Genomic DNA, 26803 nt, shown 5'->3' with positions numbered 1-26803 from the left:
CAGGAAAAAATTACTACAGGCACATTCGTTTTGTTCTGTTCAGCAGTTTATTAACATCTCATGATAGAACCATACAAAATCTTTACAGATATCATATCATAGCAAGATCTTGTTGCATGGATATACAAGGTGTCTACTGTGCCTGTACGACTAGGCTGCAGGGCTGTTGCAAGTGTGGCTTGCTTTGAAAACGGGCAAAGACAATACACCTTGAATCTGTACTTTATATCATTCTTTTTCACTTCCTCAAATGCCATATAAGCATGCAATTAACCAGTGTGTCTACATATCTGTAGTTTCAGTCTCTCGTCTGTTCTTGGGTCTAGCAATTTTCTGTGTTTTCCAAAGACTAAAATAACTGCAGCTTTCCAAACACAAATGTTGCCAAATCGATGGAGTTTTTTTTAAGAAAACAAAAGTGAGTTTGATAGTTAAACTATGTGTAAAAATGTGTTTTTCGAACTATGCATCGCTTTTAGAAGCTGCTTCGGAGCTTCTCCTTTTCACGTCCCAGTTATACACTCTTGCCATATCTGAAAGACAACTGGTTAAGGGAAAATCAGATATATCACTGTCACTTACAATGGGCGCAATGCTGACAACTCCTAAATACCACTAGTTTTCCTGTTAGTAAAAAAATAAGCTGTTAGAAAAGAAAGAGCTCCCCAAATGGCTCCAGAAGAGCCAGGATAATCTCATGCTCGATCTCTGGTAAGTATAATGGTTATGGTGCTACATTTGTATCCCAGAGGTCATGAGTTCAAATATCACCATGGCACATTATGAAAGTTGTGGTGAGGTGGATTGGTTGGGCTGGGTGCTCTTTGCCTTTCCATCATTGTTCATAGATTTATATGTAACCTTTAGGGCTGCTGACCAAGGGCCGTGCGGTTCTTTGTCGGCTGGCGCGGATACGATGGGCTGGAATGGCCTCCTTCTGCGCTGTAAATTTCTATGTTTCTAAAAATATGACATTGTAAAGAATGACAATGAAACCAGCCGCCTGAGGAAAAGAGTGTTTGAAGACCAGGCCCTCAAATCTGCCACCAAGCTCATGGTCTACAGGGCTGTAGTAAAACCCACCCTCCTGTATGGCTCAGAGACATGGACCATGTACAGTAGACACCTCAAGTCGCTGGAAAAATACCACCAATGATGTCTCCGCAAGATCCTGCAAATCCCCTAGGAGGACAGACGCACCAACGTTAACGTCCTCGACCAGGCCAACATCCCCAGCATTGAAGCACTGACCACACTTGATCAGCTCTGCTGGGCAGGCCACACTGTTTGCATGTCAGACACGAGACTTCCAAAGCAAGCGCTCTACTTGGAACTCCTGCACGGCAAACGAGCCAAAGGTAGGCAGAGGAAACGTTACAAGAACACCCTCAAAGCCTCCCTGATAAAGTGCAACATCCCCACTGACACCTAGGAGTCCCTGGCCAAAGACCGCCCTAAGTGGAGGAAGTGCATCCGGGAGGGCACCGAGCACCTCGAGTTTCATCGCTGAGAGCATGCAGACACCAAGTGCAGGCAGCGGAAAGAGCGTGTGGCAAATCAGTCCCACTCCCCTTTCCCTCAACGACTATCTGTCCCACCTATGACAGGGACTGTGGTTCTCGAATTGGACTGTTCAGCCACCTAAGGGCTCATTTTTAAAAGTGGAAGCAAGTCTTCCTCAATTCCGAAGGACTGCCTAAGATGATGACCCAAGTAACACCCTCCGGAGAAGGAGCCTGCCAACTCTATCTGGTCTGGTCTACTTTGGATTCTAATCCCACATTGGCTTTTAATTTCCCCAGTAAAACTTTTGCTCTCTCTGCCAATCCTTGTCAATACCGTAGTATAGTCCCATCTAAGCTACTTCAGGTCCATGAGTGCAGATGTGTGCGTATCTTGTTTAACGATCCATCACCAGATCTGGCTGGACAACATCAGGCCCCATCATGCTTACTTTCTTCTCCCACTCAATCACCCTACGCTAGGATCATCCTGTAGAACAAATATAACTCCTAGCTTATTTTTTCCAGTTTCTCTCCTATCTACCCTCATGTCCTCTCCTACCTCATCTCATTCATGAGACCCACCACTTACTCCCTTCACCCCACGCCCACTGAACTGCTGACCACCCAACTTTCCTTTCTGGCTAGTTGACATTGTAAATAGGAATATAGGAATTGCTAGATGAAAAAAGACCACGGTCCACCTAGTTCACCATCTACCATCCTGGCAGTTGCATGATACAACGATAATGGAATTGCTGACTAATTATAGCAATAAATTAGTCGACAACAAACCCAGAAATGACACGAGGAAAATGCCAGTGGAGGAGAGCTTTAGGAACCATGGGTCCAAAGTCACCATTTTTCTCCAAGTTTTCTACACGTACCACACATCATGTCTCAAATTACTCGTATACTGTATCCCCAAATGATAGTTTCTGAAAGAAATCTAGCTAATCTGCATTTGAATCAATCAATACTAACTGCTTCCACTGTCTCCCTTGTGAGTCTGTTCTATCGATTAACTACTTGCTCACAGAAATATTGTTTCCGCAACATTTTTTTGAAATTCCTCCCTTTCAAGTGCAGGCAGTGTCTTCCAGTTCTACTGTTCTGGACATCAAGCATTGTTAGTTTTGGTAGCCAATCGTTCCAATTCTTTGTCAAATCACAAACGCCAGAGGTCACCTTGCACACATCAAGGATCACTCTGCGCCAATGCTCTTAGCCAAAAGGCCTAGAGCCACTGCACCGTTCCTGGAAGTACTGCAATACCAGGTTCGTGCCATGGAGGTGGATGGGTCAGGCCCCCCACACACCTCCGTGGAGGTGGATGGGTCAAGCCACCCCACCCACCTCCCCAGTACCACTCACCACCTGATCTCGTTACAGCCTTCACGTAGGCATGCACAAGAGCTGAATGCTAGAGGAGAAGTGAGAGCAGCTGTTCTCAACATCAAGGCATCATTCAACCGAGCATGGCACAAAGGAGCCTTAGCAAAACTGACAGTCATCGGGAATAACAGCAATCAAGGGGAAAATCCTTCAATGGGTGCAAACATAACGGATACATAGGAAGACAGTTGTGATTTTGGAGCCCAATCATTGTAACCTCAGAACATCGCTGGAAGAGTTCATCAAGTCAGCATCCTCACCTCTACCAACGACAGCAGCTTCAACACAAGATCAGGAGTGGGGCTGTTCGCTAATGATTCTATGTTAATCTCGATTCACAACTATTTCAATAACGAAGGGCAGCTTGGACTGACTAAAGGCAGGATAACATTCAGGCTTGCACTGATAAATGGCCATCTTCCACAAGAGCAAGCCCAACTATCTCTCCCTAATCTGCAATAGCACCACCAGTGCAGAGTCCCCCATCAACATTTTGATGGTCACCATTTAGCACCGGGTACGATAGGATAGTGGTTATGTTACTGGACTAATAATCCAGAAACAGAGATCAAATCCCACCACGGCAGCTGTGGAATTTAAATTCAGTTAATTAAATAAATCTGGAATAAAAATAAATACCTGGGCTGGCCTATATGTAACTCTAGACCCACAGCAATGTGGTTGACTCTGAAATGGCCTAGCAAACCACTCAGTTGTAACAAACCGCTACAAGAAACAATAACAAGTATATAACTGGACAGACCACCTAGCATTGATCTCAGCATCTGCTTTGGACACAACAAAGGCATATCCAGCCCAGTCGACCCTGCAAAATCCTCCTCACTACTATCTGGGGACTTGTGCCAAAGTTGGGAGAGCTGTCCCAGACGAGCCTGACATAAATCATACACTCAATGGCCTACTCCCTCTCCTAATTCTTATACGCTTCAGCCCACCAGCAGGACAAACCCACCAGAGGTGGTGGCACAGTGGTATAGTCGGGAGGGAGTGGCCCTGGGAGTCCTCAACATTGACTCTGGATCCCATGAAATCTCATGGCATCACGCCAAACATGGGCAAGGAAATCTCCTGCTGATTACCATTTACCTCTATGTTGAACACCACTTGGAAGAAGCACAGTGTAGCAAGGGCGCAGAATGTATTCTGGGTGGGGGACTTCAATGTCCATCAACAAGGGTGGCTCAGTAGCACCACTACTAACTGAGCCCTGAACGACATAGCTGTCTGACTGGGCCTGCAGCATGTGGAGAGAGAACCAACAGAAGGGAAAAACCAACTTGACCTCGTCCTCACCAATCTACCGGTCGCAGATGCATCTGTCCATGACAGTATTGGTAGCAGTGACCACCGCACAGTCATTATGGAGACGAAGTCCCGTCTTCACACTGAGGACACCCTCCATTGTGTTGTGTGACACTACTACCGTGCTAAATGGAATAGATTCAGAACAGATCTAGCAGCTCAAAACTGGACATCCATGAGGTGCTGTGAATCATCAGCAGCAGCAGGAATGTATTCCACCACAATCTGTAACCTCATGGACCGGCATATCCCTCACTCTACCATTACCATCAAGCCAGGTGACCTTCCCTGGTTCAATGAGGAATGTAGAAGAGCATGCCAGGAGCAGTATCAGGCATACCTAAAAATTAGGTGGAAGCTGCAACACAGGACTATAGGGAAATGGCAGAGACTTTGAATAAGTATTTTGTATCAGTTTTCACGTTGGAAGTCACTAAAAACATCCCAATAATGGATAATCAAGGTGCTATAGGGAGGGAGAAACTTAAAACAATCACTAAAGAAAAAATACTTGGTTAAAAAAATGGAACTAAAGGTGGACAAGTCACCTGGACCCGACTGCTTGCATCCTAGGTTCTTAAAAGAAGTGGCTGCAGAGATAGTGGATGCACTGGTTGTAATCTACCAAAATTCCCTGGATTCTGGAGAGGTCCCAGCGGATTGGAAAACTGCAAATGTAACGCCCCTATTTAAAAAAGGAAGCAGACTAAAAGCAGGAAACTATATACCAGTTAGTTTAACATCTGTCGTTGGTAAAATGCTGAAGTCCATTATTAAGGATGCCGTAGCAGAACATTTAGAAAAGCATAATTTAGTCAAGCAGAGTCAGAATGGTTTTATGAAAGGGAAATCATGTTTGACAAATTTGCTGGAGTTCTTTGAGGATATAACGAGCAGGGTGGATAAGGGGGGAACCAGTGGATGTGGTGTATTTGGATTTCCAGAAGGCATTCAATAAGGTGCCACATAAAAGATTACTGCACAAGATAAAAATCCATGGGGTTGGGGATAATATTAGCATGGATAACGGATTGGCTAACAAAGAGAGAGTCGGGGATAAATGGGTCATTTTCCGGTTGGTAAATGGTAACTAGTGGGGTGCCACAGGGATCTGTGCTGGGGCCTCAACTATTTACAATTTATATTAATGACTTGGATGAAGGGACCGAGTATAATGTAGCCAATTTTGCTGATGATACAAAGATGGGTGGGAAAGCAAATTGTGAGGTGGACACAAAAAATCTTCAAAGGGATATAGACAGACTAAGTGAGTGGGCAAACATTTGGGAAAGTAGGTTGTTATCCAGTTTGTCAGGAAAAATAAAAAAGCATATTATTTAAATGGAAATTACAAAATGCTGCAGTACAAAGGGACCTGGGGTCCTTGTGCATGGCACACAAAACGTTAGTATGCAGGTACAACAAGTAATCAGGAAGGCAAATGGAATGTTGGCTTTTATTGCAAAGGGGGCGGAGTATAAGAGAGAGAAGTCCTGCTACAATTGTACAGGGTATTGGTGAGGCTACACCTAGAGTACTGCATATAGTTTTGGGCTCCTTATTTAAGAAAGGATATACTTGCACAGGAGGCAGCTCAGAGAAGGTTTACTAGGTTGATTCCTGAGATTAAGGGGTTGACATGAGGAAAGGTTGAGTAGGTTGGGTCTATACTCATTGGAGTTCAGAAGAATGAGAGGTGATCTTATTGAAATATATAAGATACTGAGGGGGCTCGACAAAGTGGTTGCAGAGAGGATATTTCCACTCATAGGGGAAACTAAAACTAGGGGACATAGTTTCAGAATAAGGTATCGCCCATTTAAAACTGAGATGAGGAGGAATTTCTCTGAGGGTCGTAAATCTGTGGAATTCCCTTTCCCAGAGAGCTGTGGAGGCTAGGTCAATGAACATATTTAAGGTGGAGATAGATTTTTGAGCGATAAGGGAGTGAAGGGTTATGGGGAGAGGGAAGTGGAGCTGAGCCCAAGATCAGATTAGCCATGACCTTATTAAATGGCGAAGCAGGCTCGAGGGGTCAAATGGCCTGCTCCTATTTCTTATGTTCTTACTCACCACTCCCCTGGATGGGTGCAGCCATAACAACACTCAAGATCAACATCAAGAACAATGCAGTCTGCTTGATCATCATTCCTGCCACTAGACTCAATATCCAACTCCTTCATCACCAGTGCACTGTTGATTGCATTGTGTACCATCTCCAGGATGTCTTTGGATATACATCGCTCCTTTATCATTACTGGGTCAAAATATTGAAATTCCCTACTTACCACCAAAATGGGAACGCCAACAGTGCAAGCACTGTCTCAAGAAGGTCCACCATCTCAGGGATAGGCAATAAGTGAAGTCTTGCCAATACCTCCTGAACAAATCAAGAATATAGGATTTTAGGTAAAAGTGCATTACAATTTACTGTAATACACATGGATGAGAGATGTGGGGGAAAAATGCAGCCAAAATCTTCCTTCATGACCATTATCCCTGCTAGCAATGCTAATGTGGACACTGCATGTGGATTGAGTATCAGGTTCAGCTGTGATGTTACCGCAGTCAAATGGCCTGCCAACATTCACTGTCTAGGCTCAAGCGTGAATGGTTACTTGAGTGAGGTAATGGGAGAGCAACCAGCACCCATGGTACCATTCTCCATCATTAGTTAATATCTTCAGTAGGAAGAGAAAAAAAAACTGAAAAAGTAAAAAAGGGCAACCAATGCATAGTGCCAGAGTGAGTCTGCGCCTACGATTCCCCAACAAGCAAACTTCCCCATCTTCCCTGGATTCCAGTGATGGCACCAGGCACACATTTTTCCCTCTGGAAGGGGGACATAAAAATGTTTTAAAATAAATCAAATGGGTTAGCAAGACAAACCTTTGCCAGGGTACTGAGAGATTGCAATCAAATAGCACAGGTCACCTTCCCAAAAAATCCACTCTCCATCTCAGCAAAGAAAAATGTGTGTGACACAGAGAGAGAATGAATAAATAAGTAATATATTGTTGCAAAGAGAAGGGGACCAGTGTAATTGGTCCATTTTAGCAAATGTCGACAATCCATTGATCACAGAAGTACTGATCCTGTTGTGCAAGTGATAGATTCAAAGATTGCATCTACGCCCCTAGCTGGAGAATGCAGAATGGCAATGGAGAGTCTGACAAGGTAAGAACACATTTACAAAAATTATTTCAGATCTGTACAATTGCAGACAACTCAATTACCTGGTTAAATTCCTGACTTGTCACCATTCGCACCCACCCTTCCCCAAACAACTATAATTTTAAACTTTCTTAAATACATTTTCAAATTGATGCCACAATTTTTTTTTTTAAAAAGCATGCCTAAGCTTTGAATAGCTTAGTCCTGCACAATAGTAAAGTTCTGTTCACCAGTGTCTGGTATTCAAATGAAACCCAAGTAGCTCCATGTGGATCTTTTTTTAAAATAAATTCAGTGGCACGTATCATTAATGTTCCAACACACAACCCCATGGATCACTCAGACAATGACTCTTGCCTATGAACTTCTATTCTACTGATTTGACCATCTCAAATGCGCTACTATGGGGAGACACAGTAGGGCCACGCACTATTCTTTCATGGAAAAATTGAGGAAAAATTGGATGGCAAGTCTGAATTGAACAACTATACACCTATTGGTCAGTTTGAAAGTTGCATTCATGCTAGGGAAACGTCAGGTTATCCACCTGTCCTCTCAGTCAGTCCGTTTGTAGCCTGTGGTTACCCTCATACGACAAGTGACAAAATAAATGTCAACAGATGCTCGACCACAAATATACAAGAGAACTAAGTTACCATATGGCCCTTGTCAATTTGGTATAAAGGATACTGACTTCTGTGGTGGTGAACTGATCTCGAAGGAAGTCCAGGTCTTCTTCTAGTCCTTCCAGATTACGGGTTGCAGTTGTCAGATTCTTCTCGAGTAATGCTCGAGCCTCATCGATATCATATTCGAGCATTACATTAGCCTGCAGCAAGACAGACACACTGCTTATCCATTTTTATGCCAATCCCCCACACCCCCACCACCCTCGCCTGCACTGCGGGGGAGCTAACTCAAGTAGCTGTTTTCCATTAGTGAGCCTGGATAGTGAGTACTGGCAGACTAATCACTTGTGGGGCATCACAATTGGTCCTGTCCTCAGTTGATATCCACACATTCACTTTCCAACAGAGGCCCCTGGATAATGATCAAGAGCAGGACCTCTGGCTGATTTTTCTCAGCCATACCCCAGGAATGCCAATTGTAATGCCCCTACTGCTATGCAAGCAGTGCATGTCCACAGATCCCTGAAGGTAGCAGGAAAGGTAGATAAGGTGGTCAGGAAGGCATACGGGATACTTTCTTTTATTAGCTGAAGCACAGATTATAAGAGCAGGGCGGTTATGTTAGAACTGTATAAAACATTCGTTCGGGCACAGCTAGAGTACTGTGTACAGTTCTGGTCACCACATTACAGGAAAGATGTGATTGCACTAGAAAGGGTACAGAGGAGATTTATGAGGATGTTGCCAGGACTGAAGAATTTTAGCTATGAGGATAGATTGGATAGGCTGGGGTTGTTTTCTTTAGAACAAAGGGGGCTAGAACAGGAGGCTGAGGCGAGACTTAATTGAAGTGTATATAATTATGCAGGGCCTAGATAGAGTAGATAGGAAGGACCTATTGTTAATAATCTGGGGACAAAGATTTAAAGTAATTGGTAGAAGGATTAGAGGGGAGTTGAAGAGAAGTTTTTTCACCCAGAGGACGGTGTGGGTCTGGAACTCACTGCCTGAAAGGGTGGGAGAGGCAGAAACCCTCATCATATTTAAAATGTATTGGATATGCACTTGAAATGCCATAAATTGCAAGGCTAAGGACCAAGAACTAGAAAATGGAATTAGGCTGGATAGCTCTTTTTCAGTCGGCACAGACACGATGGGCTTAACAGCATCCTTCTGTGCCATAAATTTCGATATTCTAGGTGATCACTTACTCAGCACAGAGCAGGAATCTCATCTGTATGGGTCAGTTACACACTGCCTTAACCAACTGAGCCACAGTGCAGGGGGAGAAATAGCTCGAACTTTTGTAGAACTGTTAATATTCACATTAAAATACTTTTTTTTTTAACATGCATGGCAACTCACAAAAATATTCTTAGCCTGAATAACGTGGACCTGTATAACATATAGTGGTGGTAGTGCACAGCTTAATTTTAAATTTCCCCTGCAAATACACATCTTACATCCAAACTTTTTTTTTTAAAGTATAGTATAATCTGTTGCACAGTATGTCAAAAAAGACAGGTAGAACTGACTAGACACTATGAGCAAATAATTTAATCACCAATGTTAAGTTCCAAAGACATCATCTGACATGCTCCTCCCCTTCCCTGCACGATTATATTGAAAATAAGACTCATTACATCTTCTCCTACAATATTCTTTGCAAGAATCCCTACCTCACTCAGTATTCCTTTTTTCTACAATCTACAGGTTTGCAGAGCCCAAGATTACTGTCACCTAACTACTGCTCCATGGTCCATCACATCTTCTCTCCTACTCATTCCAGTATCCACAGTATCCTGCACCTCTATACTTAGATCTTCATCCAAGTTACTCAATATTAAAGAAAACAAAACATAAGCATCCATGAAGGTTGCCTGGCTCCAGAAGCACCTAGGAAACAATGAGACACACAATACTAGACATACAAAAATGTCTACCTTATAACACATTGTTCACGTTTCATGGACTAGTAAGATGTATACCAACCGTGGAAATATGAGTAAATGGCTGTGCACTGACAATTTTATTGACAATTAGAATTATGATACAATTGTCCTAGCTTTGGCTGGTTATAGTAATTGTAGCTAACAGATCAGGTTTTATCCCTCAGTCTGGTATTAAGTCCACCACAACACACCTCCGATCCTATTCCATATGTGTTAGCAGAAGTAAAAGCAGAAACTGTTTACTGTTGGAGATGAAACCTGTTATGTCTCTAACTTTTTCCAGTTCTGATGAAAGGTTAACTCTGTTTCTCTCGCCACAGATGCTGCCTGACCTGCTAAGTATTTCTAGCATTTTCTGCTTTTATTTCAGATTTTCAGCATCCGCCGTATTTTGCTTTTGTATGTTAGCAGAAGGTCTGCTTTGGAACATCCAGTCATAATGCCTGCACCTCAATATAGCCTGAACACACATTGGGTGAGTGAACAAAAGACAAATGTCAGGAGGTATTCTTTATGATGATCCTGCAGATTTTGTTCCCCTTACATATTTTTCCAACACTTGTAACAGAAAAAATGCTATACAGATGAGAAACTGTGGCTCTGAACTTACCCCCAACCATAAGCATACTTTATCCGTAGGAGCGATGGATGCTTTAGCATACAAGTTATCTGCAAGGAGAAACAGCGTCTCCATTGGATCTGTGGAATCCTTCAAAATAAAAAGCAGGCAGACTCAGGGTTGCATTGAATAAACCAAGCAATCCACCCCCCCTCCTCTCACATTTCTATAATATACACATTACTCAGTGGCCCAGCAAGTTGGTTGATGAACAGGAAACAAAGATTCAAGTTAATGGATACTGCTCGGATTGGAGATCAGTTGGAATTGGAGTACCTCTCAGGTCAATGCTTGGTCCACTTTTTTTCTCTCTATGATTTGGATTTGAGGTTTTCGTAGGGAAAAAATATTTCCAGTGGATGGGGAGCCAGTGGCATGGGTTTTAAATTAAAAATTGTCACAAAGAAAATTAAAAGCGAAGAGAAATGTATTTATGCAGAATTGTTAACAGGAAACAGAGACCACTAACTTTTAAAGGAAAAGTAGATTTGAAATAAAGAATACGGTTTATGGGGAAGCAGCAGGGTAGTAAAAGCTGGCATAGGCATGGTAGGCAAATTTGTCTCTTCCTGAGCTGCAAACTTATACCTCCCGATAGCCAGTTTCAAAGAAGCCATAGAAGGGGCTGGGGTTCAGGTCATTCACCCACCCTCTCTGGCACAAGAGAAGAAAAAAAATCTTAATGCAATGTTTGAGATATTCTTGTCAGTTTAGGCACATCCTGGTGAGAGTTACTTCCATGAAATTATAATTCAAAATTTCTGAAAATTTATCTCTAGACCCGTAGCTACTCACTTTCCCAAAACAAACGACAAAAAACCTATTTGACCAAGCATGGACCAGAAAACACAAAGAACATTTAAGGGCATGGGCAAAGTAACTGTCAATCAGCTAGTTTTATGTAAAGCTTTAGTGAGTTTTACCTTTTTCTTCTGCATGTGTTTTAAGATCTCTAACGTCTGTTTAATTTCTGGGATTTGACTTTTTAGCCTAGGGGAGGAAAGATGTAAATATAAATGCTTTTGTCAACCAAACCAATCACTTTTCACAGAGGCCTTCAATTAGGCAAGTAGAAATTCTCGAGATATGCAAAAGATCTCCAGTCAGTGCATTATACCAGGTCAGAATACAACGTAGATGATTACACCAAGGAAGGCTGGCATTATTTAAATTTGAAGCCATCCCCCCCACCCGAAGGACTATGTCTGGATTTTTCTATCAATAGGTGGTGGTGCTGCTCCAAAATGGTCAGAGGAAATACCCAGCAGTAGTTTAAACACACTTGCTGCACAATTATAATTCTCTTAAAATGTGTACAGATAGCACTGGGTATTTCAGCAAGGACGCGACTGCTGTCAATGAACCGGAAGTGTCCTGCGTATGCACGCTTCAGGATTGTCACGGGAGCCGGTTCAGTTTTTAAAAAAAGCAAAGATCGGTTTAAAGCAGTTTACCTGCTTTTAGACATTTTTCCCCCAAAAGTAGTTTGACAAATCTATGTTTTTACCTGTTAAAGTGGAATGTGCAATGAACAAAATCACTGATTTTCAATGAATTATAAAGAGAGACGGAATCATTGGTCTTTTTAAAAAAAAAAAATCGCAGAATTCATGTAATAAAAACAAATTTTGACCTCTTCAGTCCCTGGAAACACAACTAGTTTTCTGTTTTCATGCACCACTACTGACCGAGTCCTGAAGGACAGCTGCCAGACTGGGTCTGTGGCAAGTGGCGAGAGAAGCAACAGGAGGAAAAAACTTACTTGACCTTGTCATAGAAATAAACAGCGCGGAAGGTCGTCATTTTGGCCCATCGTGTCTGCGCTGGCCGACAAAGAGCTATCCAGCCTAATCCCACTTTCCAGCTTTTGGCCCGTAGCCCTATAGGTTACGGCACTTCAAGTGCACATCCAAGTACTTTTTAAAATGTGGTGAGAGTTTCTGCCTCTACCACTCTTTCAGGCAGTGAGTTCCAGACTCCCACCACCCTCTGGGTGAAAAATTTCCTCCACAAATCCCCTCCCAATTACTTTAAATCTAAGCCCCCTGGTTGTTGACCCCTTGACTATGGAAAATAGGTCCTTCCTATCCACTTTATCTAGGCCCCTCATAATTTTATACAACTCAATAAAATCTCTCCTCAAACTCCTCTGTTCCAAAGAAAACAAACCCAGCCTATCCAATCTTTCCTCATAGCTAAAATTTTCCAGTCCAGGCAACATCCTCGTAAATCTCTTCTGTACTCTCTCTCGTGCAATCACTTCTTTCCTGTAATTGGTGACCAGTACTGCAGTACTCTAGCTGTGGCCTAACTAATGTTTTATACAATTCAAGCATAACCTCCCTGCTCATGTATTCTATGCCTTGGCTAATAAAGGCAAGTATTCCGTATGTCTTCTTAACCACCTTATCTACCTGGCCTGCTACCTTCAAGGATCTGTGGACATGCACTCCAAGGTCCCTTTGTTCCTCTACACTTCTCAGTATCCTACCATTCAATGTGTATTCCCTTACCTTGTTAGGCCTCCCTAATCGTCCTCACCAATCTACCTGCCCCAGATGCATCTGTCCATAAAAGTATTGGTAGGAGTGACCACCACACAGTCCTTGTGGAGACAAAGTCCCGTCTTCACACTGAGGACAACCTCCATCGTGTTGTGTGGCACTACCAATGTGCTAAATGGGATAGATTCAGAACAGATCTAGCAGCTCAAAATTGGGCATCCATGAGGTGCTGTGGGTCATCAGCAGCAGAATCGTAGTCCACCACAATCTGTTAGCTCATGGCCCAGCATTTCTCTCTCTCTACAATAACATCAAGCCAGGGGACCAACCCTAGTTCAATGATGAGTGTAGAAGAGCATGCCAGGAGCAGCACCAGATGTACTTAAAAATAAGTTGCCAAGATGGTGAAGCTACCAGACAGGACTACATGCATGCTAAACCAGCAGAAACAGCATGCTAAAGACAGTTAAGCCATCGAACATACAACAGATCAGATTAAAGCTCTGAATTCCTGCCACATCCAGTTGTGCATGGTGATGGACAATTAAATAACAGGAGGAGGAGCCTCCATGATTATCCTCATCCTCAATGATGGCAGAGCCCAGTAGCAAGTGTAATAGACAAGGCAAAAGCAACCAATTTCAGCCAGAAATACAGAGTGGATGATCTATGTCAGCCTCAACCTGAGGTCCTCACCATCATAGAAGCCAGTCTTCAGCCAATTCGATCCACTCCACGTGATATCAAGAAACAGCCAAGTGCATTGGATACAGAAAAGGCTATGGACCCCGACAACATCCCGGCTGTCATTCTGAAGACTTGTGCTCCAGAAGTAGCCACGACTCTAGCCAAGCTATTCTGGTACAGCTAGAATACTGCCATCTACCTAACAAAGTGGAAAATTGCCCAGGTATGTTCTGTCCACAAAAAGCAGGACAAGTCCAATCCAGCCAATTACCACCCCATCCGTCTACTCTCAATCTTCAGCAAAGTGATGGCAGGTGTCATTGACAGTGCTATCAAACAGCACTTACTCACCAATAACCTGCTCACCGATGCTCAGTTTGGGTTCCGCCAGGACCACTCGGCTCCAGACCTCATTATAACCTTGGTCCAAACAAGGAGAAAAGAGCTGAAATCCAGAGATGAAGCAAGCCTGATTGCCCTAGACATCAAGACAACATGTGACCGAGCGTGGCATCAAAAAGCCCTAGTTAAATTGAAGTCAATGGGAATCACGGGGAAAATTCCAATGGCTGGAATCATAGCTAGCACAAAGGAAGTAATGGTTGTGGCTGTTGGAGGCAAATCATCTCAGCCCCAGGACATCGCTACAGGAGTTCCTCAGGGCAGTGTCCTAGGCTCAACCATCTTCAACTGATTCATCAATTATCTTTCTTCCATCATAAGGTCAGCAGTGGGGCTATTCACTGATGATTGCAGTGTTCAGTTCCATTCGCAACTCCTCAGATAATGAAGCAGCCCATGCCAGCATGCAGCTACACCTGGACAACATTATGGCTTGGGCTGCTAAGTGGCAAGTAACATTTGCGCCACACAAGTGCCAGGCAATAACCATCTCCAATAAGGAAAAGTCTAACTACTTCCCCTTGATATTCAATGGCATTACTATCGTCAAATCCCCCACCAAAAACATCTTGGGAGTCATCATTGACTCTTAACTGGACACATAAATACTGTGGCAACAAGAGCAGGTCAGTGGCTGCATATTCTGTGACAAATGACTCACCTCCTGACTCCCCAAAGTCTTTTCACCATCTATAAAGGTACAAGTCAGGAGTGTAATGGAACACTCTCCAGTTGCCTGGATGAGTGCAGCTCCAAACACTCAAAAAGCTCGACAGCATACAGGACAAAGCAGCCCAATTGATTGGCACCCCATCCACCAGCTTAAACACTCATTCCCTCCACCACCGGCGCACAGTGGCTGCAGTGTGTACCATCTACAAGATACATGACAGCAATTCACCAAGGCTTCTTCGACAGCACCTCCCAAACCCACGTCTTCTACTACCTAGAAGGACAAGGGCAGCAAGCGCATGGGAATACCACCTCCAAGTTCCCCACCATCCTGACTTGGAAATATATCGCCGTTCCTTCATCGTTGCTAGGTCAAAATCTTGGAACTCCCTATCTAACAGCACTGTGGGAGTAACCATCACATGGAGTGCAACAGTTCAAGGCAGCAGCATACCACCACCTTCTCAAGGGAAATTAGGGATGTGTAATAAATGCTGGCCTTGCCAGCAACACCCACATCCCATGAATGAATGAATGAATTAAAAGAAAAACAGATGGAATTTCAGAACATGATTGCCAAAACTGTCATAAAAAAATCCCATTTAATAAAAATGGAATTTGTCCTATTCAGTTACTGTAAACCAGTGGTTCTGGCAATGAGGTAGAGAGAGGTTTTCTCACAAAGATGATTTTCATAACCGAAGAGCACCAGGATCATTTGGGTCTCTTTCTCAATCGTACGATAAATTGTGAATCAATTTTGATACGTGTTTAGAACATAAGAAATAGGAGCAGAAATAGGCCATTTGGCCCCTCGAGCCTGCTCCGTCATTTAATAAGATCATGGCTGATCTGACCTTGGGCTCAGCTCCACTTCCCTGCCCGCTGCCCAAAACCCTTCACTCCCTTATCATTCAAAAATCTGTCTATCTCCACCTTAAATATATTCAATGAGCCAGCCTCCACAGCTCTCTGGGTCAGAGAATTCCATAGATTAACAAATAAGGGAATTAAGGGTTACGGGGAGCGGGCAGGTAAGTGGAGCTGAGTCCACGGCCAGATCAGCCATGATCTTGTTGAATGGCGGAGCAGGCTCGAGGGGCTAGATGGCCTGCTCCTGGTCCTAATTCTTATGTTCAGAGAAGAAATTCCTCATCTCAGTTCTAAATGGGCGACCCCTTATTCTGAAACTATGCCCCCCTAGTTCTAGACTCCCTCACGAGTGGAAACATCTTCTCTACATCTACCTTGTCAAGCCCCCTCATATGTTCCACTAATGAGTACAGGCCCAACCTTTCTTCATAAGACCATTCCTTCATCTCAGGAATCAACCTCGCGAACCTTCTCTGAACAGCCTCCAATGCAAGTATATCGCTCCTTAAATAAGGAGACCAAAACTGTATGCAGTACTCCAGGTGTGGTCTCACCCATACCCTGTACAGTTGTCGCAGGACTTCCCTGCTTTTATATTCCATCCCCTTTGCAATAAAGGCCAACATTCCATTTGCCTTCCTGATTACTTGCTGTACCTGCATACTAACTTTTTATGTTTCATGCACAAGGACCCCCAGGTTCCTCTGTCCTGTACATTTAACAGATTCGGCAAAACTGGCTTAACAGTTGGACATTCTTGCTTCCTCACAATTTAACCACTCACCTTCTCTTCTTTTGCGATAGATTCAATTCCATGAATTTGTATTTTTGGTATTGCTCGTCTAGCCTCCTCAGCACCAGATCTGCTGTCTCGTTACCAGGCTGCTTCATAAATGCAACAACATCTTCCTGGGAAGCAGAAGATTAGGAAAAAAACCAGATTAAGTGATGGACTTGAAAAATGAAGACCTATGTGCCAGCAAAACAAGGGAAAGTAACAAATGGGAGTAGTTGACCCATACCGCCCACAAAGTTTCCAGATTTGACCTTGCTGTGTTGAGTTAGCTTTGGCAGAGGTGAGGTAGCTACAATCAGCCTCAGCACCCCAGTACAAGGAGGGTAGTATCCGCTAGGGTTTTGCTTCCGATTCTAGTTATCCTGCAACTCCTATTGGAAGTGCATGCGAACAGTGGGCAAGGGCAGGATTGGGTCAGCTGTGATCCCCTTCCTGTGGTTAAATAACCCGACGGTAGTCACTATCTAGCCTCACACATGGCCTCTGATAAAACGCAACTAAAATTGTTTGCTAGCACATAATTGACCAATTCACAGCCAGCTGGCTAGAAGGCTGGTTACACAAACAAAGAGATCTACAAAAATCTACGTGACTTCTATTCATGCAGTTTTTTTGTGTCTATAATACACACACAGCAGAGATATCTGTGTCAGAAGAGCAACAGGCAAACTTCTAGCATTGTAGCTAGAAAGCACTAGAGGATACTTGATTTATAAAACAGAGTTCAAGACCATAGACAATAAATCACCTGATAGTCAAAATGAATCACAGCTTCTCCATAGCTTCTAATTCTTACAATAACCCACTATCTACATGTACAAATCCTCTAAATTGGCTAACAGTTAAACATTTTCACTTCTAGAACTACAACTTGCATTTACATAGCACCGTTAACATTGTAAAATGTCACAAGGTGCTTCACAGGGAGCATCTAACAAAATGTGACACCGAGCCACAGAGGAGATATTAGGACAGGCAACCAAAAGCATGGTCAAAGAGGTAGGTTTTAAGGAGCATCTTAAAAAGGAGAGGGGGGTGGAGAGGTTTAGGAAGGGAAGGGAATTCCAGAGCTTAGAGCCTAGATAGCTAAAGGCACAGCTGCCAATGACGAAGCAATGAATATCGAAGATGCGCAAGTGGCCAGAATTGGAGGAGTGCAGAAATCTCAAGAGGGTTGTAGGTCTGGAGGAGTTCAGAGAAAAGGAGGGGTGAGGCCATGGAGTGATTTGAAAACAAGGATGCGAATATTAAAATCAAGGCATTGTCAGACTGGGAGCCAATGTAGATCAGCAAGCACAGAGGTGATGGGTGAACAGGACCTGGTGCAAGATAGATCACGGGCAGCTGAGTTTTGGATTTCTTGACTATTGACCTCTCACCTTCTCTTGTTTGCAACAGATTTCAGTTGCCTGAATTTGTATTTCTGGTTTTGCTCATCCATTCTCCTCAGCACCAGGTCCTCCGCCATTACCTTACAAACAATTCAGATGAGTTGTTGCTATGCATCTAAGGCAAAGGATGGAATCTGTTGGGGTACAAGCACCTATCTCATCCCAAAGACAAGTGAACCATCGTGGGCAGTGTAGATAGAGCTGGTGGTGCTTAGCAGAAAGCATTGGGCTGTACAAATGATTACAAAACATTTGGTATCATATCACTGACAGCTACTTAGGACAGACAGTGGCTTTTAACCACCTTCATCCAAGACCACATCAATTAACTAAATGCACTTTACAGCACATCTTGTACTACATCAAGTGTTTTTCCGGACTGCTACGAAAAAATATGTGACAGACAGCAACTATATTGACAGTTAACATGGTAGATGGATGACGTTGGTGCGTCTATCCTGCCCAATGTCAGTGTTCTTGCTCAGGCCAACATCCCCAGCATCGAAGCTCGATCAGCTCTGTTGGGCGAGCCACATCGTCCGCATGCCCGACACGAGACTCCCAAAGCAAGTGCGCTACGTGGAGCTTTGACATGGCAAGCGAGCCCCAGGTGGGCAGAGAAAATGCTTCAAGGACACCCTCAAAGCCTCCTTGACAAAGTACAACACCCCCACCGACTCCTGGAAATCCCTGGCCCAAGACCGCCCAAAGTGGAGGAAGAACATCCAGGAGGGCGCTGAGTGCCTAGAGTTCCATTGCTGAGAACAAGCAGAAAACAAGTGTCACCAGCGGAAGGAGCGTGCATCAACCCAGGATCCCCACCCACCCTTTCCTTCAACCACTGTCTGCCCCACCTGTGACAGAGACTGGAGGTCCCGCATTGGACTCTTCAGTCACCTGACAACTCACTTTTAGAGTGGAAGCAAGTCATCCTCAACTCCGAGGGACTGCCTATGATGATGATGGTAGATGGATGATAAATATTCACAAAGAAACTGGACAAAATAACAATGAAATTACATAGAATTACAGAGAATATACAGCACAGACACAGGCCTTTCGGCCCAACCAGTTCATGCTGGCATTTATGCTTCACTCGAGCCTAATATTCTGCCAACATTAATTAAAGTTAATGGACAGGCCCCTAAAAATATTTTTAATGATATACTAGCAAATCTGTAGCATTGCTTACAGTTAGTTGTAGTTTTAAGTGGTGTTATGCCAAGTACTATTTCCAGGGACACTGACTGAGTAGTGTTGGGTGGCCCCTGTGCTCATGCTTGCCAGCCTCACCACTCCCCATCCCGATCCCGATCCCCAGGCCCTTTTGCAATACCAGTTATTTTTGGGGGTTGGTCTGGGAGCACCATGACCATGGAGAAGACGACGATACCCATCTCCACCTCTCTATCACTTCTCTTGACCCCACAATCACCATTGTGCTGTCATACTGCTCGGCTGCCATCATTTCACATATGAGTCACAATTTCCACCAATTGGACATGGGGATGAACAAAGCCAGTGTTTTCAGTCCATGGGGAACGAACAAAGTCAGTTTTCATTTCATGCGATGAATTCCGCTCCCTTGCTGTTGATTTCTGGATTCTTTTACCTCAATCTGGTTCAGCAAAATTACTGAAACGAATACCGTTTGTGCTTTAAACAAAGCAAGCTTTTATTTAAAAAGCAAATCCCGATCGGGGACTTTATCAGACAGAAGGAATGCAAGTCTGTTCGAACGCACCCACTTCCTACGGACAAAGTGACGTTACATTGTAAAGGGACGATGGTTATACATTTTCAGCAAAAGATAAGATAGGGCTAGAGTGACATCCTAGTTCAGCCTATCTCTTTTGATTCCTCTTTCCCTTTGTCCACTCATAAGCCGACCTAAGTATGGTCTGATTTTAAACAAAGACCTTCTGTTAATGTTTCAGGTTAATAAAACCTTGAGGTTTTTCTGCAAGCTGTGGGTTTCATTTCAATACGTGTTAGTGTTGTAACATTTCGCAGTCTCGAGTCTGAGATGTCATGGCTATTCCTCCATGAATTCTTTGTTAGCTTATACTGTCCCTATACAATTCCCACATTCTCAACTTCAATGTCTCTATACATTTTTAAACATTCACATTGTCACTGATTTCACTCCCCTCCCAGTCATCCGTAGACTATCTAAAACCTTGCTCATCACCACTCCTACCTCACCCAACCCACTGATAAAAATATAGGTGAGGGTTTTGTCATCTCCAGACACATTTATTCCAATGCGTCTTTGCTGGCCTCCCATCCTCTACCCTCTACAAACTCCATCTTGTCCCAAAACTCAGCCACCAGCACTATGTCCTATTCACCAATGGCCTTGCTGAGTGATATTGGCTCATTTGCACCCAAAACATCAAGTTCACAATTCTCACCTCCTTCTTCAAATCCCTCCATGGTCTTGTTCCACTCTCTGCATCCTCTTTTTAACCCTTATATCCCTTCAGCAGTCCTCTGCCTCTGCTCTTTGTGCATCCTTTCCTCCTTCATCTCAACACTGACTGCAGAGCCTTCAACTGCCTTTACCCTACTCTCTGGAACACCTCACTAGATATCTCTACCTTTCTATGTCTCTTTCCACTTTTATAATCTTATCAAAATGTATCTTTTCAAACAAACTTTTGGTCACCATGCCTAATTTTCCCCCTTCCCTAATTATCTTAAGTATTTCTTAAGATACGGGGGAGCCAATTTAAAACCGAGTTGAGAAGGAATTTCTTCTCCCAGAGGGTTGTGAATCTGTGGAATTCTCTGCCCAAGGAAGCAGTTGAGGCTAGCTCATTGAATGTACTCAAGTCACAGATAGAAAGATTTTTAACCAATAAGGGAATTAAGGGTTACGGGGAGAGAGCGGGAAAGTGGAGCTGAGTCCACGGCCAGATCAGCAATGATCTTATTGAATGGCGGAGCAGGCTCGAGGGGCTAGATGGCCTACTCCTGTTCCTAATTCTTATGTTCTTCTTATGTTCTTATGTTCTATTTGTGAGCCACCTTGGGACACTTTTAACGTTAAAAACACTATATGCATGTAAATGATTAAATATATATGATATTGATAGATTACAAAATCAAAAGCTACTCATCACAAACTGAGGGACTCGAAGAGGTTATGCAAATAGCATTCAAAAAAATAAAATGATAAAAGATGAACATGCTCACTCCCCCACCACTCCCTCCCCCACTTGCCGAATCCCCCACCATCAATATCCTCAATATCACAATTCACCACAAACTTAACTCAACCATCCACATAAATACTTTGCAACACCACCACACCAGCCCTGGGTATTCTGCAACAAGTGTCTCACCTCCAGACTCTCTAAAGACTTTCCACCAACTACATGGTACAAGTCAGGAGTGTGATGGAATACTCTCCACTTGCAGCTCCAACAACACTTAAGAAGCTCGACACCATCCAAGACAAAGCAGCTCGCTTGATTGGCACCCCACCCATCATCTTATACATTCACTCACTCCACCACTAACGCACCGTGGCTGCAGTGTGTACCATTTACAAGATACACTGCAGCAACTCGCCAAGGCTTCTTCGGCAGCACTTCCCAAACCCGTGACCTCTACCACCTAGAAGGACAAGGGCAGCAGGCGCATGGGAACATCACAAACTCCAAGTCACAAACATAAGAACATTAAGTAATAGGAGCAGGAGTAGGCCATTTGACCCCTTGAGCCTGCTCCACCATTCAATAAGATCATGGCTAATCTGATCCTGGTCTCAACTCCACCCGCTCCCCATACCAATGACTCCCTTATAATTCAAAAATCTGTCTATCTCCATCTTAAATATATTCAATGACCCAGCCTCAACAGCTCCCTGGGGTAGAGAATTCCAAAGATTCACGACCGAGTGAAGAAATTCCTCCTCATTTCTGTCTTAAATGGGCAACTCCTTATTCTGAAACTTTGCCCCCTAGTTCTAGATTCCCCATGAGGCAAAACATCCTCTCTGTATCTAACCTGTCAAGCCCCCTCAGAATCTTATATGTTCTGGGGGAGGTGGGACCAGTACAAACCGGACGGTCTGCACCTGGGCAGGACCGGAACCAATGTCCTAGGGGGAGTGTTTGCTTGTGCTGTTGGGGAGGATTTAAACTAATATGGCAGGGGGATGGGAACCAATGCAGGAAGACAGAGGGAAACAAAAAGGAGGCAAAAGCAAAAGACAGAAAGGAGATGAGGAAAAGTGGAGGGCAGAGAAACCCAAGGCAAAGAACAAAAAGGGCCACTGTACAGCAAAATTCTAAAAGGACAAAGGGTGTTAAAAAAACAAGCCTGAAGGCTTTGTGTCTTAATGCAAGGAGTATCCGCAATAAGGTGGATGAATTAACTGTGCAAATAGATGTTAACAAATATGATGTGATTGGGATTACGGAGACGTGGCTCCAGGATGATCAGGGCTGGGAACTCAACATCCAGGGGTATTCAACATTCAGGAAAGATAGAATAAAAGGAAAAGGAGGTGGGGTAGCATTGCTGGTTAAGGAGCAAATTAAGGCAATAGTTCGGAAGGACATTAGCTTGGATGATGTGGAATCTATCTGGGTAGAGCTGCAGAATACCAAAGGGCAAAAAACGTTAGTGGTAGTTGTGTACAGACCTCCAAACAGTAGTAGTGATGTTGGGGAGGGCATCAAACATGAAATTAGGGGTGCGTGCAATAAAGGTGCAGCAGTTATCATGGGTGACTTTAATATGCACATAGATTGGGTTAACCAAACTGGAAGCAATATGGTGGAGGAGGATTTCCTGGAGTGCATAAGGGATGGTTTTTTAGACCAATATGTCGAGGAACCAAGTAGGGGGGAGGCCATCTTAGACTGGGTGTTGTGTAATGAGAGAGGATTAATTAGCAATCTCGTTGTGCGAGGCCCCTTGGGGAAGAGTGACCATAATATGGTGGAATTCTGCATTAGGATGGAGAATGAAACAGTTAATTCAGAGACCATGGTCCAGAACTTAAAGAAGGGTAACTTTGAAGGTATGAGGCGTGAATTGGCTAGGATAGATTGGCGAATGATACTGAAGGGGTTGACTGTGGATGGGCAATGGCAGACATTTAGAGACCGCATGGATGAACTACAACAATTGTACATTCCTGTCTGGCGTAAAAATAAAAAAGGGAAGGTGGCTCAACCGTGGCTATCAAGGGAAATCAGGGATAGCATTAAAGCCAAGGAAGTGGCATATAAATTGGCCAGAAATAGCAGCGAACCCGGGGACTGGGAGAAATTTAGAACTCAGCAGAGGAGGACAAAGGGTTTGATTAGGGCAGGGAAAATGGAATACGAGAAGAAGCTTGCAGGGAACATTAAGACGGATTGCAAAAGTTTCTATAGATATGTAAAGAGAAAAAGGTTAGTAAAGACAAACGTAGGTCCCCTGCAGTCAGAATCAGGGGAAGTCATAACGGGGAACAAAGAAATGGCGGACCAATTGAACAAGTACTTTGGTTCGGTATTCACTGAGGAGGACACAAACAACCTTCCGGATATAAAAGGGGTCGGAGGGTCTAGTAAGGAGGAGAAACTGAGGGAAATCCTTATTAGTCGGGAAATTGTGTTGGGGAAATTGATGGGATTGAAGGCCGATAAATCCCCAGGGCCTGATGGACTGCATCCCAGAGTACTTAAGGAGGTGGCCTTGGAAATAGTGGATGCATTGACAGTCATTTTCCAACATTCCATTGACTCTGGATCAGTTCCTATGGAGTGGAGGGTAGCCAATGTAACCACACTTTTTAAAAAAGGGAGAGAGAAAACAGGGAATTATAGACCGGTCAGTCTGACATCGGTAGTGGGTAAAATGATGGAATCAATTAGTAAGGATGTCGTAGCAGTGCATTTGGAAAGAGGTGACATGATAGGTCCAAGTCAGCATGGATTTGTGAAAGGGAAATCATGCTTGACAAATCTTCTGGAATTTTTTGAGGATGTTTCCAGTAGAGTGGACAAGGGAGAACCAGTTGATGTGGTATATTTGGACTTTCAGAAGGCTTTCGACAAGGTCCCACACAAGAGATTAATGTGCAAAGTTAAAGCATATGGGATTGGGGGTAGTGTGCTGACATGGATTGAGAACTGGTTGTCAGACAGGAAGCAAAGAGTAGGAGTAAATGGGGACTTTTCAGAATGGCAGGCAGTGACTAGTGGGGTACCGCAAGGTTCTGTGCTGGGGCCCCAGCTGTTTACACTGTACATTAATGATTTAGACGAGGGGATTAAATGTAGTATCTCCAAATTTGCGGATGACATTAAGTTGGGTGGCAGTGTGAGCTGCGAGGAGGATGCTATGAGGCTGCAGAGCAACTTGGATAGGTTAGGTGAGTGGGCAAATGCATGGCAGATGAAGTATAATGTGGATAAATGTGAGGTTATCCACTTTGGTGGTAAAAACAGAGAGACAGATTATCTGAATGGTGACAGATTAGGAAAAGGGGAGGTGCAAAGAGACCTGGGTGTCATGGTACATCAGTCATTGAAGGTTGGCATGCAGGTACAGCAGGCAGTTAAGAAAGCAAATGGCATGTTGGCCTTCATAGCGAGGGGATTTGAGTACAGGGGCAGGGAGGTGTTGCTACAGTTGTACAGGGCCTTGGTGAGGCCACACCTGGAGTACTGTGTACAGTTTTGGTCTCCTAACCTTAGGAAGGACATTCTTGCTATTGAGGGCATGCAGCGAAGGTTCACCAGACTGATTCCCGGGATGGCGGGACTGACCTATCAAGAAAGACTGGATCAACTGGGCTTGTATTCACTGGAGTTCAGAAGAATGAGAGGGGACCTCATAGAAACGTTTAAAATTCTGACGGGGTTAGACAGGTTAGATGCAGGAAGAATGTTCCCAATGTTGGGGAAGTCCAGAACCAGGGGACACAGTCTAAGGATAAGAGGGAAGCCATTTAGGACCGAGATGAGGAGGAATTTCTTCACCCAGAGAGTGGTGAACCTGTGGAATTCTCTACCACAGAAAGTTGTTGAGGCCAATTCACTAAATATATTCAAAAAGGAGTTAGATGAAGTCCTTACTACTAGGGGAATCAAGGGGTATGGTGAGAAAGCAGGAATGGGGTACTGAAGTTGCATGTTCAGCCATGAACTAATTGAATGGCGGTGCAGGCTAGAAGGGCCGAATGGCCTACTCCTGCACCTATTTTCTATGTTTCTAATAAGATCACCTCTCATTCTTCTAAACTCCAATGAATATAGGCCCAACCTTCCTTCATATGACAACCCCTTCATCTCAGGAATCAACCTAGTGAACCTTCTTCTGAAATGCCTCCAATGCAAGTATATCCCTCCTCAATAAGGAGACCAAAACTGTATGCAGTACACCAGAAGCGGTCTTACCATCACCCTGTACAGTTGAGCAGGACTTCCCTGCTTTTATACTCTATCCCCCTTGCAATAAAGACCAACATTCCATTTGCCTTCCTGATTACTTGCTGTAGCTGCATACTAATTTTGTGCTTCACATGTACAAGAACCCGCAGGTCTCTCTGTACTGCAGCATTTTGTAATCTCTCCCCACTTAAATAGTAATTTGCTTTTTTATTTTTCCTACCTCACATTTTCCCACATTATACTCCATGTGGCAATTTTTTGCCGACTCACTGAGCCTATATATATCCCTTTGTAGATTCTTTATGTCCTCCTCGCAACTTGCTTTCCCACCTGTCTTTATCATCAGCAAATTTGGCTACGTTACACTCGGTCCCTTCATCCAAGTCATTAATATAAATTGTAAATAGTTGAGGCCCCAGCACTGATCGCTGTTTCACCCCACTAGTTACAGTTTGCCAATCTGACTTGGAAGTATTTTGCCGTTCCTTCATCATCACTGGGTTAAAATCCTGGAACTCCCTCCCCAACAGCACTGTGGAGTACCTTCACCACACGGACTACAGCGGTGCAATACAGCGGTAGCTCACCCCCACCTTCTCAAGGGAAGTTAGCAATGGACAACAAATGCTGAATTCCATGAACGAATTTTTTTTTTTTTTTTAAACCCTTTCCTTGTATGTTTACGCTATCTTTGATAATCCTCGAATTCTACTTTAAGGAAGTCCGCATTCTTTTTATCTTCCCTGTAACCCCCAACAGATTATCAACCCACCTGCCAGTTAAAAGATATCAAGTGAGCCCAAATCAACTACCATCTCTGGGAAAGTGGATGTATGTCTCTAGACACACATTGGCAGGCTTTTAGTACCTCGCCCAAGTGGCCTGAATAATGATTGGTGACAGATTATTTTACGGTAAGTGGCCCGATCCGGTCCTCACCTGATGTCTGCCCAAACCTTGCAGGATTCATTGGGTGGACAACAGCAACAATAAGCTTGGCGGATCTTACCCCTCCCCAGCTCACCGGAACTGAGGCATTGAGCAGGCCAGTCCTGGGATGGAGCGTGGGACACCCCCCCCCCCAACCGCGGTCTGTGTAACTCAGTGGGCCGTTTGTTTTACCCCGGAGCCCACAGACCACCACTGTAACGAAGTTTGTTTTTTAAATCACAAAGGATTAAATTGTGTTGCTGTAGAAACGGACAGCTGAACCTGGAGACCCCGCGAGGGGCGAGCGGTTGCTCACTGACGCCCGGCCGCACGTCTCCATGGGGACACAGCCGCTCCCGCTCAGACAAGGAGCATGGTCCTCAGACCCTCACCCAGAGCCGCCAGCGCACCCTATCCCAATCCTCAGGAGGGGGGGGGGGGGGTCCCTTACCACGAACACGGCCTGGGGAATGCCTAGGTGCTTACGGCCCGGAGCCGCGTTGGTATCGCCGCTCCCACTGGTGGTCGCCATCTTGGGGCAAAGTGACGTCGCTTGA

General features: G+C 44.1%; 1 protein-coding gene across 1 annotated transcript; it reads right to left on the bottom strand.

Moving 5' to 3' along the window:
* Positions 1-28: 28 nt before the first annotated feature.
* Positions 29-26803, bottom strand: vbp1 (von Hippel-Lindau binding protein 1). Its single transcript, XM_070882658.1, has 6 exons — positions 26698-26803; positions 16517-16641; positions 11518-11584; positions 10586-10684; positions 8085-8223; positions 29-533 (listed from the first exon to the last, which is right to left on the bottom strand). The coding sequence occupies exons 1-6, from the start codon at positions 26776-26778 to the stop codon at positions 463-465; spliced, it is 582 nt and encodes a 193-aa protein (XP_070738759.1). The 5' UTR covers positions 26779-26803; the 3' UTR covers positions 29-462.

This window comes from Pristiophorus japonicus, chromosome 6, assembly GCF_044704955.1.
Source record: "Pristiophorus japonicus isolate sPriJap1 chromosome 6, sPriJap1.hap1, whole genome shotgun sequence".
NCBI classification, from domain to species: Eukaryota; Metazoa; Chordata; class Chondrichthyes; family Pristiophoridae; genus Pristiophorus; species Pristiophorus japonicus.
The sequence above is the reverse complement of the archived record's forward strand: the minus strand, read 5'-3'. Positions and strand labels throughout refer to the sequence as shown.